Source organism: Arvicanthis niloticus (assembly GCF_011762505.2).
Source record: "Arvicanthis niloticus isolate mArvNil1 chromosome Y unlocalized genomic scaffold, mArvNil1.pat.X SUPER_Y_unloc_2, whole genome shotgun sequence".
Lineage (NCBI taxonomy): Eukaryota > Metazoa > Chordata > Mammalia > Rodentia > Muridae > Arvicanthis > Arvicanthis niloticus.
The window spans coordinates 3,829,477-3,844,724 of NW_023044979.1; the positions used below are offsets into that span (position 1 = coordinate 3,829,477).

Sequence of the window (15,248 nt, forward strand, 5' to 3'; positions counted from 1 at the left end):
TACCCGTAACGCTTATCTCCGTGTGTGTTGGAGCTTGCTCCATCTTCCAATAGTGTGTATGTGTGTGTGTGTGTGTGTGTGTGTGTGTGTGTGTGTGAAATCATCGGAGCCTGCTTTCTGGAGCTATGCTCTAACTATTCAATATGTGAGTGTGTATATATCTATCTATAAGTCTGGATGTATGTATGTATGTATGCATGCATATATTTGTGTGTATGAAGTTTTTGGACTCTGCCTTATGTTTCATTCTCTCTGCTGTCTTTCTCTCTCCTCTCTTCTTCTTCTTCTTCTTCTTCTTCTTCTTCTTCTTCTTCTTCTTCTTCTTCTTCTTCTTCTTCTCCTTCTCCTTCTCCTTCTCCTTCTCCTTCTCCTTCTCCTTCTCCTTCTCCTTCTCCTTCTTCTTCTTCCTCTCTCTCTCTCTCTCTCTCTCTCTCTCTCTCTCTCTCTCTCTCTCTCTCTCTGTGTGTTTATTTTCTCTCTTTCTCCTTTTTCACTGGCCCCAAGGAATTTAAAGAGTTCATAGTTTTTCTGCTGCCACAGAGAGTGCCAGACTCATCAATTAAACTTTGTTTCCACAGAGAAAGGTCTGCTGACACTGGCAGTAGCCCCATAGGTATCATGATCTGTCCCTGTCAGCAACTGGAAACACTGACCCCAATGGCTGCCTGCCTCAGTTTACTCACCACATGGATGCCAAAGCTGGTAATTGGCAGTCAACTTTAGTGAACAAACTGACAGAAAGCTTATTTTTACCCTGACATGTCAGAGGCATGGGACACTACATGGAGGGAACCATCTGAGTGGTAAATGAAGCATCTTCACTGGCTCATTCCTGTTGAGAAGCTGCATGCTTCTTCATGTGCAGATGAGACACTGAGGCTGAATGAAGCCCTGCTTGTCTTCATGCAGGAAGCTACACAGTTCAATCAGACTTGTGTAATAACTCAGGTGATGGTGGTCTGTGGATGATTGACAGAAACTCCTATAGCACTGGGAGCAAGTTTGGTCTTCTCTCCTGTGTAAATCCTCTCATAAGCCAGCAGGTTGGTCTTGATATTCTTGATAAGAAAAGGGATTATAATTTAATTTATAAATTATAAATTATAATTTATACCTGAGTTCTCAGCCAGCCAGAGATACACTATGAAACCATACCTCAAATGGAAAACCAAAACCAAAACAAACAAAAAACAAGAACCCACAAACAAACAAACTGAAATCAAAGTTAAAATGTATAAAACAGGAAGACCTGATTTGTATAACATTAAGTCTTTCAAGGTTCGAAAATTTGCACTGAAGCACTAATATTCATCAAGGCATTTCTTATGAGAGTGTCACTGTTGCATATGCATGTGAGGGCCACATTTCAACACCAGAAACCTTACTTTATCATTGTATAACCTAAGTTTTTTGGACAGGGTATCTTACTGACCTGCATTAAGCAATTTGAAAAGCCAGATAGTCACTTCAATCTCCATATTCTGCAGGTGTCCTTATGGAGGTACAGCCAGTGTTTCTCTCCCTGATGGAGCAGGCTGGAGACACTGGGGACACTGGGGACACTGGAGATGGCCACAACACTAATGACATAAGTGGTGGCATTACTAGTCTCATAAATAACAGAGATTCCATTTTCATTATCTGGAGAGAGCAGTGTTCTGACCCTGATGTGGATGGTGTTTTCTATGCAGTGCCTCTGGATTAAAGAATAGCAATGTGTGGTACCTACAGGTCCCCGGAAGAGTCCCTGTGGGCAGCTTCTTCTCAAGTTGTTCTTATGGAGGCACCAGGCTTCCTGTCCAGGCCAGAGCAGCCTACCCCTAAGCCTGCCCCTCTTTTCCAGCATCATGAGGCAAATTCAACCTTTGAGGGTTACCAAGAAAGACTCCAGAGAGACCACAAACTATACAAATGTGAGGAATGTCCCAGAACCTTCAGATATCCCTGCCACCTCTCCATCCACCAGAAAACACACAGGAAGGAGCCATTTTCCTGTAAGGAGTGCCAGATAGGCTTTTACCGTGAATCAGAACTTCGAGTCCATGAGGTCATACACCAGGCCGAGAAACCTTTCACATGAAGGACATATGGAAGGGTTTTCGGATACAAGACCAACCTGCAGGCTCATGAGAGAATTCACACAGTAGAGAGACCTTACTCCTGCTGTCTGTGTAATCTTACCTTCTGCCAGTCATCCACATACCGCCATCATCTGAGGAAGTTCCACAGATCAGAATGAGCCGTTACCCTTCCTCACCAGAGGCCAGCAGGGTTTCAGTCCCAGTGTCTCATGTGCACGTGAAGAAGCATGTAGCTTTTCAGTAGGAGTTAGCCAGTGAAGTGGTTTCATTTAACACTCAGATTGCTTCTTCCATGTGTTGTCCCATGCCATTGGCATGTGAGGGTAAAAATGAGGTTTCTGTCAGTTTGTTCACAAAAGTTTCTCAAGTGCCTAAATACTGGCTGTGATCTGATTCCCCAGTAGTGAATAAATGTTGATGGTTATGTTTCTCCTGTGTGTTTTGTTTCTTGTGTGCTTGTGTTTCTGGATGTTAGTGTGTGAGGCTATTGTGCTTTACCTTCCACCTTATTTTAGACAGAGCCTGTCTTGTTTAACAATTTGTGCTCCAGGCAAGGTGACCCTGAAGAGCACACAAATCCTTTTGTCTTCATTCTCCACAGTTCTTAGGAAGCTGAGATCTGACAAATGTCTCTGCCTCTGAATCTGCCTTTCAAAATTTTTTATTTTATATGTGTGTGCTTGAGTATATATATTTGCACTTTCGGTTTGAAGGAGCCCTTATGTGTCTGTGGGTCCATCAGATCTCCTTCTTTTATTTATGTTAAATTGTTTTGATTAGTACCAGATCTACACAGATTGTGATCTCACCTTTCCAGTTTGACTTGTATCCCTCACTGGGTTTCCTTAATTTTGGAGGATATGTTTCATTTTGCATAAAGTTTGGACATTTCTGAGTTGTTAATAGGAAATTTATCCAAGTGTGTATTCATTCTTTATTTGTTTTGTATTTTAGGTTTTTTTTTCAAATTTAGTTTTAAATATTTTCTATATTATACAGATGTGTCAGAAGATAAGAGTTTTTAGGGTTTTTTTCAAATTTAGTTTTAAATATTCTTTTATGGTAGAATCATGTCAGAGGATCAGAGTACATACTGCTCTTATGTGGGATCTCAGTTTAATACCCAGCTCCTGACAGTGGCTAACACATGTCTATAACTCAGCTGTAAGAGATCTCACACCTAAGGCCTCTGCTGATCCTCACACTTACATGGAACCTCCTCCAGCAAACATAATTAAAAATCAAATAAGTCTAAGATGCAATTAATCTTTATAAAATGAGAATGTTTAGCCACTCATTGTAAGTATGATTGTCAAATATTTATTGTTGTTTCTTTTGGTGGATTTTAAGTTTTGCTTATGTTGATTTATGAAACAATGGCATGTTTTAAAAAGTCTCTCTTTGAAAAAATGAATAGTATTTATTCAAAACTAGTGAAAACAATATTTTTTCCATTTATTTATTTATTTGTTTATTTATTTATTTAGATAGGGTTTCTCTGCATGTAGCCTGTCTTTTCTACAAGTGACTTGGTAGTCTAGGTTAGCCTCAAATTCATTGGTTTGCCTCTGTCTCTTGGGTGCTAGCATTAAGGCTTATGACAATGCATCTAGTGAAAATGCTAATCTTTAGGAAACATATCTGTTACTTCTCATTTAAATAACAGAGAACATCTACTTTTATAAAGAACAAAATTTTAGACATTTCTTCACTGAGAGCTGCATAAATACAATGAAATAATGAATTTTATTTAAACTAACTTCATTAAATTATGTGCACTCATAATGCATTTCTATGGTCTTATGACCCTATTAATTTAATTTTTTAATAGGAATAGAAATGGTTACTACAAACTTGGCAATGGGATTTTTCCACTCTCCTCAGAATTCAATGGGACTGCTTAGCAATTGTTCAATACTATTGTATGCCTTTTTTATATTTACTGGGAAGGACTTAATGCCCAAAGACCTGATTATAAAGCAAATGACTTTTGCCAATTGCTTGTCTATCATCTCAAGAGGCATTCCACTGACAAGGTTAGATTTTGGATTTAAGAATTTCCTCGACTATATTGGATATAAATTGATGCTGAATAACCAGGGTGATGTCCATGCATGCCATGTGTATACTGACTAGCTTCCAAGCAATTACAGTCAGCCACGGCAACTGTGAATGAAGCTGAAGCACAGAGCCACCAAATCCATTGGCGCCTCTTAGTCACAGAGGTAGCTTGTGCACTCGCTTCTAAACATCTTGACTCTAGCAAGAGTGTCAGGCCCCAGGTACAACAAAATATGACTTAGCAGGTGGAGTTACTGGTACTGCTCATTGCTTGCTTCTGGCAATGTAGCAACTGCAGCCAATATGTTGTGCCTTTCTTATGGACTGTGTCTGGAACTCATGTCCTGCTCAAGTGACTTCATGGTGTGTATCCTCTACAGATGCAAGAGACAAGTAAAGTATATCTACTGTACTCAGAATTTTCTGAAAGTCTCCTCTGAGAGCCACTCAGATTATCCTCACCCTGGTATGCTTATATGTTATCTCTTATTCATTCTCTTTTATTGTGATCACCTTTACATCCTACCCCAAATATCCAGTGCTAAAGAGAGTTAAGTAGACTTATATTTCTAGCATTATGCTTTTCCAAATTCTGTCCCTTTGGTGTCATTAGCAATAGGAAGTTGAGTTCCAGCCTGTTTTACCCTGCTGTGGTAAAAGATAGCTATCTTCAAGTGTGGCATAAACCCTGGTTGTCCCTTTTACTTCTAAATATGCATTATCTTTTTATCTGTTGTAGGATGCTAAGGCAATAGTACGGAAACACTAAGTATCCAGTAACTGACTTTTTCAGTGTGGAGTACTCACTAGCCATTTGATCATAGCATTTTCCTTACAGACTTTGCTATCCAATAATGTCTAATTTTTCAACTAAATTTATATAAAATATATAGGTTTATCACATACAAAATTTTAACATAAAATTAAGCAACATGTAAATGAAGATGATAAATTATAAGGAGGAGGGAACACGTGATGGCTCAGGAAAGTTTTGCTTGTGTGTGTGTGTGTGTGTGTGTGTGTGTGTGTGTGTGTGTGCCTTCATTTTTATTTTACATGTATGGGTATTTTTTCCTGCATGTATGTCTTAAAACATGGATAAAATACGTTAAAAGGGCATTGGACCCCTTAGGAGTGAAGTTACTCATAATTCTAAGAAACTATTTAATGGGGAAAATCAACCCTGGATCTCCTAGATAGTCACTATATGCTTTTAACCTCTGAGCAGCATTCCAGCTCCAAGCTGCTGTTCTCATACATAGACACTACAGTCCTCCAAATGTCACCAATGGTCTGAAAATGTTCTAATAATTATGGAAATGGAGGTCCCCTTAAGAAAATTAGTCTCAGACAGGCAAGTGTTACTTTTTCTATGATGTGAATCAGAGTAAAATATGAATTTCTGAGATGAGGAAAAGATCCACAGTGCAGGAAATGGGAACATGGATGAGATACTGAAGGGAAGAACATGACACAGGCACATAACACACGTGTATGAAAATACCACATTTGTATCGGTATGTACAATTAATACACTCTGTGGATTAAAAAGTAATTAAAACCTGTCACTATAGCTCTGTGGCCCACTAGGTTCATTTTACTTCTACATCAATCGTTCTGAGTCTAGTATGTTCTGACACACAGAGTGCATGGTTAGCACTCAGGAGTTGAATGCAGAGTCATAGGGGGCAAGCTTAAGACTGAGAAGGCATGTCACAGGTGGCATGCTTAAGACTCAGGGGGCATGTCCTGAGACACAGGGAGCATGTTTAGGACTCTGGGGGCGTGTCCTGAGTCACAGGGGATGTGCTTAGACTCTAGCATGTATTCTTTCCTGATAATGAAGACTAAAGAAGTGTGCAAAGGCTTGACTGTATTAAATACACACACAGGGTTTCTGTCTTCATGTTTCCATTGCTATGAAGAGAAATCACGAACCAGGCAACTCCTATAAAATCAACAGTTTAATTGGGACTGGCTTACGGTTTCAGAGATTTAGACCTTTTTTGTCATAGCAGGAAGCAAGGCAGGCATGAAAGATAACATGATGCTGGCGAAGAAGCTGACAGTTCTGCATCTTGATCCAAAGGCAGCCAGGAAGAGACTGTCTGCCAGGGAGCTAATAGGAGGGCCCATTCTGCACTGGGTGGATCTTCAAAGCCTTTAGTGATGCACTTCCTCCAACAAGGCCACATCTCATAATAACTTCCTCCCACTCCCTGAGCCAAGCATATTTATACTACCACATTCCACTGCCTGGCCTGCACATGGAGACCATATTTTAAAATAGCATAATACAAAATATGTGAGGTTCAAATTTAAAAATCCCATCATCTATAGAAGTCTCATAAATGTTAAAAGTCTAAAGTTAAAAGTCTCTTCTGAGATCATTTCAATCATGTAACTATAATCCCCTATACTTTCAAAAAATACCACATAATATCCATTCAAATTGACAGGATATATATCACCATTCTTAATCACCATTCTGAGAAAATACTGGGCCAAAAGAAGACCAAAAACCAGCAAGGCAATCTCCAAAGTCTGCATCACCATGTCTGATGCCAAAGAATTCTTCAGATCTCCAACTCCTTCCTGACCTGCTCACTGCAGCACAATTCTTCCTCTTGGGCTGATTTTATTTCCTGAAAGTAGTTTTCCTAAAAAGGTATCTTATAACTCCGGAATCTAAAACTCTTGGGGTCTGCAAAGTAACTTCAAAATTACAGCTTCTTGTTCCAGTATCTGGGATCCACAGATGATCTTCTGTGCTCCTCAAAAGAAGCTGGGTCTCTCTTCAGCTCTGCCCTCTGTAGTACACTAGGTTCTGCTTGACTCCACTCAACTTCTGCTGCTGTTCTTTCTGATCATCCCATAAGACTGACATCTTCAATATATTGGGTTTTTCGGTGACAAACAGTCTTGACTGCATTCCTCTTATATGCTCCCTTCATGGTGCCAAGCCTCAGCTGCACTGCATGAAACATTCATGATTTAAAACCAGTGCCACCTCAGTGAGTCTTACCCAGGACTGAGTCAAGCTGCACCACAAGGGATAACCTTGGCTACCTCTGGAATACAACTTCTTTCTCCTCTCAAAAAACACTTAACAGAAGATGTCACCTCAGTGGTGCTGGTTTCTTCTTCATCCCCACTAATTTTCTAACTACAACCAACCAGCATCAGTTGTCTCAGTCATCCCTTCTGTTCTTTCCCCTAAAAGCAGAGCAACACACACAAAGCTCCTGAGTTCCTCTGCTGGCTGGGGCTGGAACATCGCCCTTTCTATTAAATCATCACCAGCTTTCTATTTTTCAACAACTTCACTGCCTAAGCTTGGCTGTCCTTGAACTTGCTCTGTAGATGAATCTTGAACTCAGAGATCTGCATGGCTCTGTCTTCTGAATGTTGGGTAATATATGTGTAACACTTTGCCCATACCTAAAATTTCCTTACTTAAAATGTGATCTGTACCAGGAAGACTTGAATCAGAGATCTACTTGATGTTTATCTGGAATTTAAGGAATATACCTCCATGCCTGTACTTAAGTATTTTATTTCAGATCTTAGAATGATAACCCAGAATAGTAACCACAATCCATCAGTTGTCAACCTCACACATACTGGTAACTCTTGTGTCCACATGAAAACAACAACTAGGTAATAATAATGTCTAACACTGTACAGTTCTCCATTGTCCAACTTCACATCCATGAGTTTAGGTGGATGGAATCTTGCCCTAATGTCACCATTCCTTTAATTCCATTTAATATCATTGATCACAGAATTTAGCTTCATTCAACTTCCTGGTTAGATTTTCTCTTTTGACCTAATACTTTATATTTTTTCTCTATAAAATTACTATGCTTGCTCAAATCATCATGAGACCAAACATAGGTCAAAGGCTTTGCTGGCTTCACTGAGACTTCCTTTGTCAATGCAATGAACACCAACCTCTTTACCTTATCTTCAAGGACACTCTACAGACAAGGCAAAAGGCAGCAACATTCTTCTGCAAAACATCATAAAAACTATATACAAAGTTCAAATCACCCTCAGTACATATGTGTTCCATATTCATACTAGGATGGCCCAGTAAGTTCCACTTAATGCATATACAGATGCAAAGTCTAAAAATCCACATTGCTCCATAAAACAAAACAAAAAAACCACAGTCAGGCCTATCATAGCAATACATAAGTCTGGGGTACCAATTTCTGTCTTAGATAGAATTTCCATTGCTAAGAAGAGACATTGTAACCAAGGCAACTGTGTTAAAGGCAAATACTTAATTGGGCCTGGCTTGCACTTTCAAATGTTTAGTCCATTGCCATCATACCAGGAATGTCAGCATGCCGGCAGCCGTGAGCTGGAGAAGGAGCTGAGAGTTCTGCATCTTCATGAGAAGGCATCCAGGAAGAGACTGTCTTCCAGCCAAGTGGTAGGAGGGTCTGTTTTGTACTGGTCTGAGCTCCAAAGACCACCACCATAGTAATTCAGTTCCTTCAAAAAGGTAACATCTGCCACAAGGAACATCTCTTAATATTCCCACTTCTTAGGGTCAAATAAATTTAGATCACCACAGTTTATTTCTACTATAAATTCTTTCATGCTTTTAAAAATGATTAGGACATGCAGAGGTTTGACATGTTGATTACTTTCAGATGGTTCCTCTCTCATATGTGTTCATTTCTGTATTCAGAAACCACAGTGGCACATAAACCATTTCCCAACTTTAGAACAATCAAAAGGTTTTTGCTCAGTTTGTGTTCTTTTATGTCTTTGGAGATGAAAGAAATATGCACAACCTTATCACATTCATTACATCTGTAATGTTTCTCTGAAGTGTATGTTCCTTCAAGTGTTTGGAGAGTACAGTGACATGCAAAGGCTTTATCACATTGACTACATTCATAAGGTTTCACTCTGCACATTATCTTTTGTGTATTCAGAGATGACTGTGTCCTGGAAAGGCTTTGCCTCATTCATGACATTCAGTTTCTCTCCAGTATGTGTTCTATTATGATATTGGGGACCTCTGACATGAAAAGGCTTTACCATATTGATTACATTCATAAGGTTTCTCTCCAGTATGTGATCTATTATGATATTGGAGACCACTCTGACATGAAAAGGCTTTACCACATTGATTACATTCATAAGGTTTCTCTCCAGTATGTGTTCTTTTATGATATTGGAGACCACTGTGATATGAAAAGGTTTTACCACATTGATTACATTCATAAGGTCTCTCTCTAGTATGTGCTCTTTTATGTCTTTGGAGATGGCTGTGACATGAAAAGGCTTTACCACATTGATTACATTCATAAGGTTTCTCTCTGGTATGTGTTCTTTTATGTCTTTGGAGATGACTGTGATTTGAAAAGGCTTTACCACATTGATTATATTCATGACGTTTCTCCTCAGTATGTGTTCTCTTATGGATTTGGAGAGTACTGTTTCGTGAAAAAGCTTTACCACATTGATTACATTCATGTGGTTTCTCTCCAGTATGGGTTCTTTTATGATATTGGAGACCACTGTGATATGAAAAGGTTTTACCACATTGATAACATTGATAAGGTTTGTCTCCAGTATGTGTTCTTTTGTGCCTGCAACAATAATGGACACATGTGAAAGCTTTACCACATTCATTACCTGATCAAGTATTTTACCAATATGAATAAATTTTACAGTTGGTCTAATAATAAAGAACTCTCATATCTTATGGTTTTATCACTTTGATGTTCATGGTTGTAATTGCTCACTGTGGGTTGCTTTACCTCTTTGAAAATACCTGTGATGGTAAGAGCAATTATTACACGGCTCACATTTATAGCCTCCTTTTTCTATATGAGATTTCTATATGATGTATTTCACATGTTTGAAGATATCAGGGCATTAAAACACTGATTGCTTTCTTGTTTTCCTGTATTGTGAGAAACACCACAGGATCACTGTGAGCCAGGACAAACAGAAGAATTTCCAAAATTCTGGTACCCACAGAGATTTCTGCAGCGCGACTTGGGCTTTCCCCCCCCCCCCCCCGTAATGTGAGAAAACAAATTAATTACAAATGTCTATCATATTCAGAAAGTCTACCAAAGGCAGAATAGTACATATCTTCTCATTGTTCTGGAGTAGAAAGAGGTATGTTGCTTCTTTCAACATCGCTATGCTCACAAGGTTTTATCCATTCTGATAATTGGTATACCCATTAAAAGAAGAACGTGTGAAAGGTTTCCAAATTGAATTCACACCATTTGACATTTTGTTCTTTGTAGACATGTCGTATATAGATTAAGGTTTCTCCACAACTTTTTTAATCTCACTGACTGACCACTCAATAAGCCTAGAAATGTTACTACAAGAATATGAGTATCACCAAATTTAATATGGACTATTTGCTTATTGGATGGCTTTGGATATATACTTATCAGTACTCAATGTGCAACATCTAAATATCATGAGACTATTCAAATAGGTAGTTCCACAGAAAAGCTCTAATGGAGCTACAAATCAATTAAAGGTATCTCTTAAGGCATTGTTTCCATGTCTTCTTCCTTAGAGGAATGCCTTAAAAACATAAATCAGATAACTGACATTGAGGCACATGGCTTTGTGAGAATATTATAATTATAGCTATACTTAAAGGACTGATTTATTTACACACTTGCTTTTCTTTAGAGCTTCCAGAACATTCCCTCACAGGCATATTTGTATCAGCTTACACATGAAAACTACCTTTCACATCTTCTAGAACTTTGATGTTGTTCTTCAATATGATGATCTTCCCAACTGTAACCTAAAACACAGTACCAAAAAAATGAATGATATAGTATTGGAAATTAGGTAAAATTCAGGTTACTGTGAATTTTGACAGCACTGAACCTGATTTATTCAGCTCAATCTTCCTTGTTCTCAATTGAAATAACAGAGGCTCATCAATAACCAAGAATCACTTGTTCCATTATTTTGAAAAGCAAAACAAAATTCACAGTGTTACCTATAGCAGTGAGGTTTTGGTAGGTCTCCAGCATCACATCTTTGTAGAGATTCTTCTGGGAAGGATCCTGCAAATTCCACTCTACTGCAGTGAAGTTCACATTCACATCATCGTAAGTCACTGCATCCTAAAATATCACACACATGTGTACAACATTAAGCATGATAGTGACATCCCTGTAAATAAATGGATACTTTCTAGGCAATGTATTAATGTAATTCTTGTGCTTCCTTTACTTATTTCCTGAAACAGAAGTTATAATCTAATCATTCTGTGATTTTAGAAGGAAAATGAATTATAAGTTTCACCTGTCTTGCTTCTGATCCCTTTGAATAGGATATAGCCTTGCAACACAAATGGCAACTGAGAGGGACATGCAGGGAGAAACAGATCAACTGTACTGAGCAAACATCTGAAAAGCTGTATGAACAATTACTAACTACAAGAAAGATGGGCAAGCTGTGTGTATTTGCTCATGTCTTTAATCACAGATATAGGCAGGTATATGTCAGTGAGCTGGATGCTGGTGTGGTCTATGTGATGTGTTGCAGGACAGCAAAAGTTACATATTAAGAATATCATTCCCCTGTAAAAATCAACCAAGGAACCAAAAATGATAGAGAGAACTCACAGTTCTTTACTGAATTTCCTACAAGGAATTATATGTTCACTGCAGTTCTGTATTCATCTTGCAAAAACATGAAGTGAACCAGCTTAAACAGCAACATTAATAAATTTAGCTAGAAGGGAATACATGTTTAAACAGTTAAAAATGGACAGATGAAAATATTAGTAATATATATGCTGATCAGAAATAAGGAACTTAGAGCAGGAAAGATAGCTCAGGATTGAAAAGCTCCTGCTGGTCTTCCACATTAATGGTGGTCAATTTCTAGTATTTACATGGGGATCAACAACTACCCATTTCTTCAAGATCAGGAGTCCTGAGGCCATCTTCTAACAACAGTAAAGATGTGGCACACATGATATTCATATTCATGCACCCAGCCATAATACACTTATTTATTCAAAAATTTCAGAACAAACACAAGAGTAAGGCAGAACGACATACACCTGGAATCCAATGAGTCTGAAGCCTCAGGCAGTATTGATATCATGAACATATGCCATCCAGAGAAATAGAATAGAATATATATATATATTTTGCCGAATTTTAAAATTGAAGATGTGGATGAAGAGGTGCACAAAATCATGTGCGTAGTTTACAAAAAAAGAGGTCAGGTGGCTTCTGTGGTTTCTATATCTAGTATCAGCACAGGAAGGGCTTCACAGAGCAATTTATTCTTGAAAACAATAAACAAAATATATAAAGTTAAAAATATACAACCACCAGGCTTGCAAAATAGCTTAGCATTGAATAGCAAAGGTTTATACTGTATCTTATGTGAGTTAGAGACTGAGAACAAATTGGGAATGTATGGGAGAATGAGAACAAAGCTGAAGAATCAATTTCAACCACAACACAGTAGCCACAGTTGCAGAGAACCACAGTCAAAATTGAATGATTTTTGGAGACTGTTATGGAAGAGTTGGGGGAAGGATTGATGTCCCTGAAGAGGATAGGAACTCCTTCACAGGAAGACCAACAGTCTCAACTAACTTGGATCCTTGGGGACACTCACAGATTGATCCTCAAACCAATAACACACACAGTCTAGACTAAGGCCCCTGGAATATATGTAGCAGATGTGCAGCTCAGTCTTCATGAGGTTTCTCCAACAACTATAGCAGAGGCTGTCCCTAAAGCTGCTGCCTATTTTTGGAATCTGTTTCCTTAACTGAGCTGCCATTTTTGGCCTCAGTGGGAGAGGATGCACTTAACCCAGAAGAGACTTGATGCACCATGATGTGCACCAGGGGCTCACAACTTCATTTTGTTCCTAATGAAAACAAACTTAAAAATTGATTTGAAAGGACAAAAATATATTTAATTCTTATATATACACAGGTAGAATAAATATAAACTGATAATATGGGTCTGAATCTTTCCTTGGAAGCGGTAACATGTTTTAAAGATTTTACTACTCCTAGACCACAAGATGTTATTAATATTAGATATTCTCCTCACTCAAGTAAGACTAACACATCTATGTTTTTAACTATGATATATACATTTTTTAAATTGTATGCAGCCATAAACATGTTAATAATTTAAAAGACATTTATATCTAGTAAAACCTCTTTAAATCAGATAAATATACAAAGATAGACAGATCCAGCACAGGGCTTATCTTATCTTCTAAATTAAACCACAGCCATTTTCATACCTTCAGCTTTGTTGAATTAAAATAATTACAGCAGGTCTTTTTAAATGTTACTGAACCTCTATCAAAAAAATGACCTGACTGGCCAGAATTTGTACAACTTGGAAAAGTAATAACTATTTAGGTAATATAAAGTTGTCTCCAGATGTACTGAGTAAAGTATTTTTAATGTGACTGATTGCAGGATGTCTACAGTCTCAGAAGAAACACTTTGTCAATTTTTTGTATGTAAAACCAATTATTTCACCATAATCCTAGGGTGAACTATGATAATTTTGAAATGAGGTGCCACTGAGAACTTAGAAAGAGGGGATATAAATTGCTTATTCCCCACCCCTGAATAAATATTCTCACAATAGATTGTGAATTTTTTTGTTAACCCTATTGTATGTTATGGTATTAATATTTATAAAATATTAGAATGATCTAAAGATGCAAATGGTTTCAATTAAAAAGTTATGTATAGAATACGATGGAAATTCCCCAAATGAGAAGAAAAGAATGCATACACAGCCGTTGGAAGTTCTGAAGGAATAAATGAGGTATTTAAGGCACTTAGATCATAAAAATTGGGGAAATACATATGGGATAAAGTATCTGTCTTCAGATCAACATTTATGACAAAGTGGCTGCAATCTAAGTTTTATCCTATCCTGTGTCCAGTTTACATTGAGGAGAGTCAGAATACAGGGATGATTCCCTCAGAGCTTCTATGGGAAGTCAGACTCAGTCCAAGCAAGGATATTGAGTAATGTTCACTAAGAGAAAAATAGTACAAAGAAAAGCTTGAATATACAGAGATTCCTCAGAAGATCAAGTGATAACAGAGACATGAAATTTCAACAGACCTTAACAGGTCAACAGAAGTTGATATTGCTAAACAAACGTGTAATCTAACCAGTTTCAATGAAAATATCTGAGAAGGAATTAAGACAGGATTTAATTTAACTTAGGCTCAAATTCATTATATAGATGAGCTGGGTCTTGGCCTTATGATCTTCCTGACTTGTCTGTTGGGTTCTGAGATTAAAGGCATGCACCACCACAGGGAGCAGCATGTTTCCTTTCAACTTCCATGTCTAATAATTGGTTACTGGAACAATCTTTCCTTTTCATCTTCCTTAAAGGAAAGGCATCTGAAAGCACAGTATGACCTTTCTAGAAAGAACCTGAACCAGGACTACTGAGTATCCTCTATCATCTTACTCTCCATTCCATTTCAATCATTGGACACATATCATAATTACAGCCATCTTGTTGTGGTAAATATTATTTGGGGATTTCTAATCCTAACCATAATCCTAACCCTTAACCTGATCTATCTACATAAACAAACCTACACAAAGTGTAGAAGGAAGAATCCAACCCAAGGAGATTAATGATAGACATGAAAACACAGGTAGTAAATAATCTTGTTTTCTGCAAAAGAAGGGAAAGCACACACACACACCCCAACTCCACCACCACGACCACGACCAGCAGCAGCTGTAACAATAACAACAACAAGAACAACAAAATATCAGAAGATAACAATCACCACTTATTGACTCTCTCGATATCAATGACCTCAGATGACTATAAAAAGACACAGGCTAACAGAATGGATGCTAACACAAACTTATCCTTCTATTGCATATAAGAAATACAGCTTGGGGTGGAGAGGACGGCTCAGTGGTTAAGAGCACTGACTGCTCTTCCATAGGTCTTGAGTTCTATTCCCAGCAACCACATGGTGGTTCACAACCATCTGTAATGGGGTCTGATGCCCTCTTCTTGTGTGTCTGAAGAGAGCAATGGTGTACTCATATACATAAA

General features: G+C 38.0%; 1 protein-coding gene and 1 pseudogene across 1 annotated transcript in view; one reads left to right on the forward strand and one right to left on the reverse strand.

Annotated features, from left to right (window-relative positions):
- The first annotated feature begins 686 nt into the window (after nt 1–686).
- On the forward strand, nt 687–4,701 carry LOC117695990 (vomeronasal type-1 receptor 4-like; annotated as a pseudogene).
- A 4,139-nt stretch (nt 4,702–8,840) lies between these two features.
- The window catches only part of LOC143433977 (uncharacterized), a 50,199-nt gene continuing 43,791 nt past the window's right edge, over nt 8,841–15,248 (reverse strand). Inside the window, 4 exon segments of the mRNA XM_076928146.1 lie at nt 8,841–8,953; nt 8,956–9,079; nt 9,135–9,174; nt 9,176–9,754. Of these exon segments, the coding sequence (XP_076784261.1) occupies nt 8,841–8,953; nt 8,956–9,079; nt 9,135–9,174; nt 9,176–9,754 (856 nt within the window).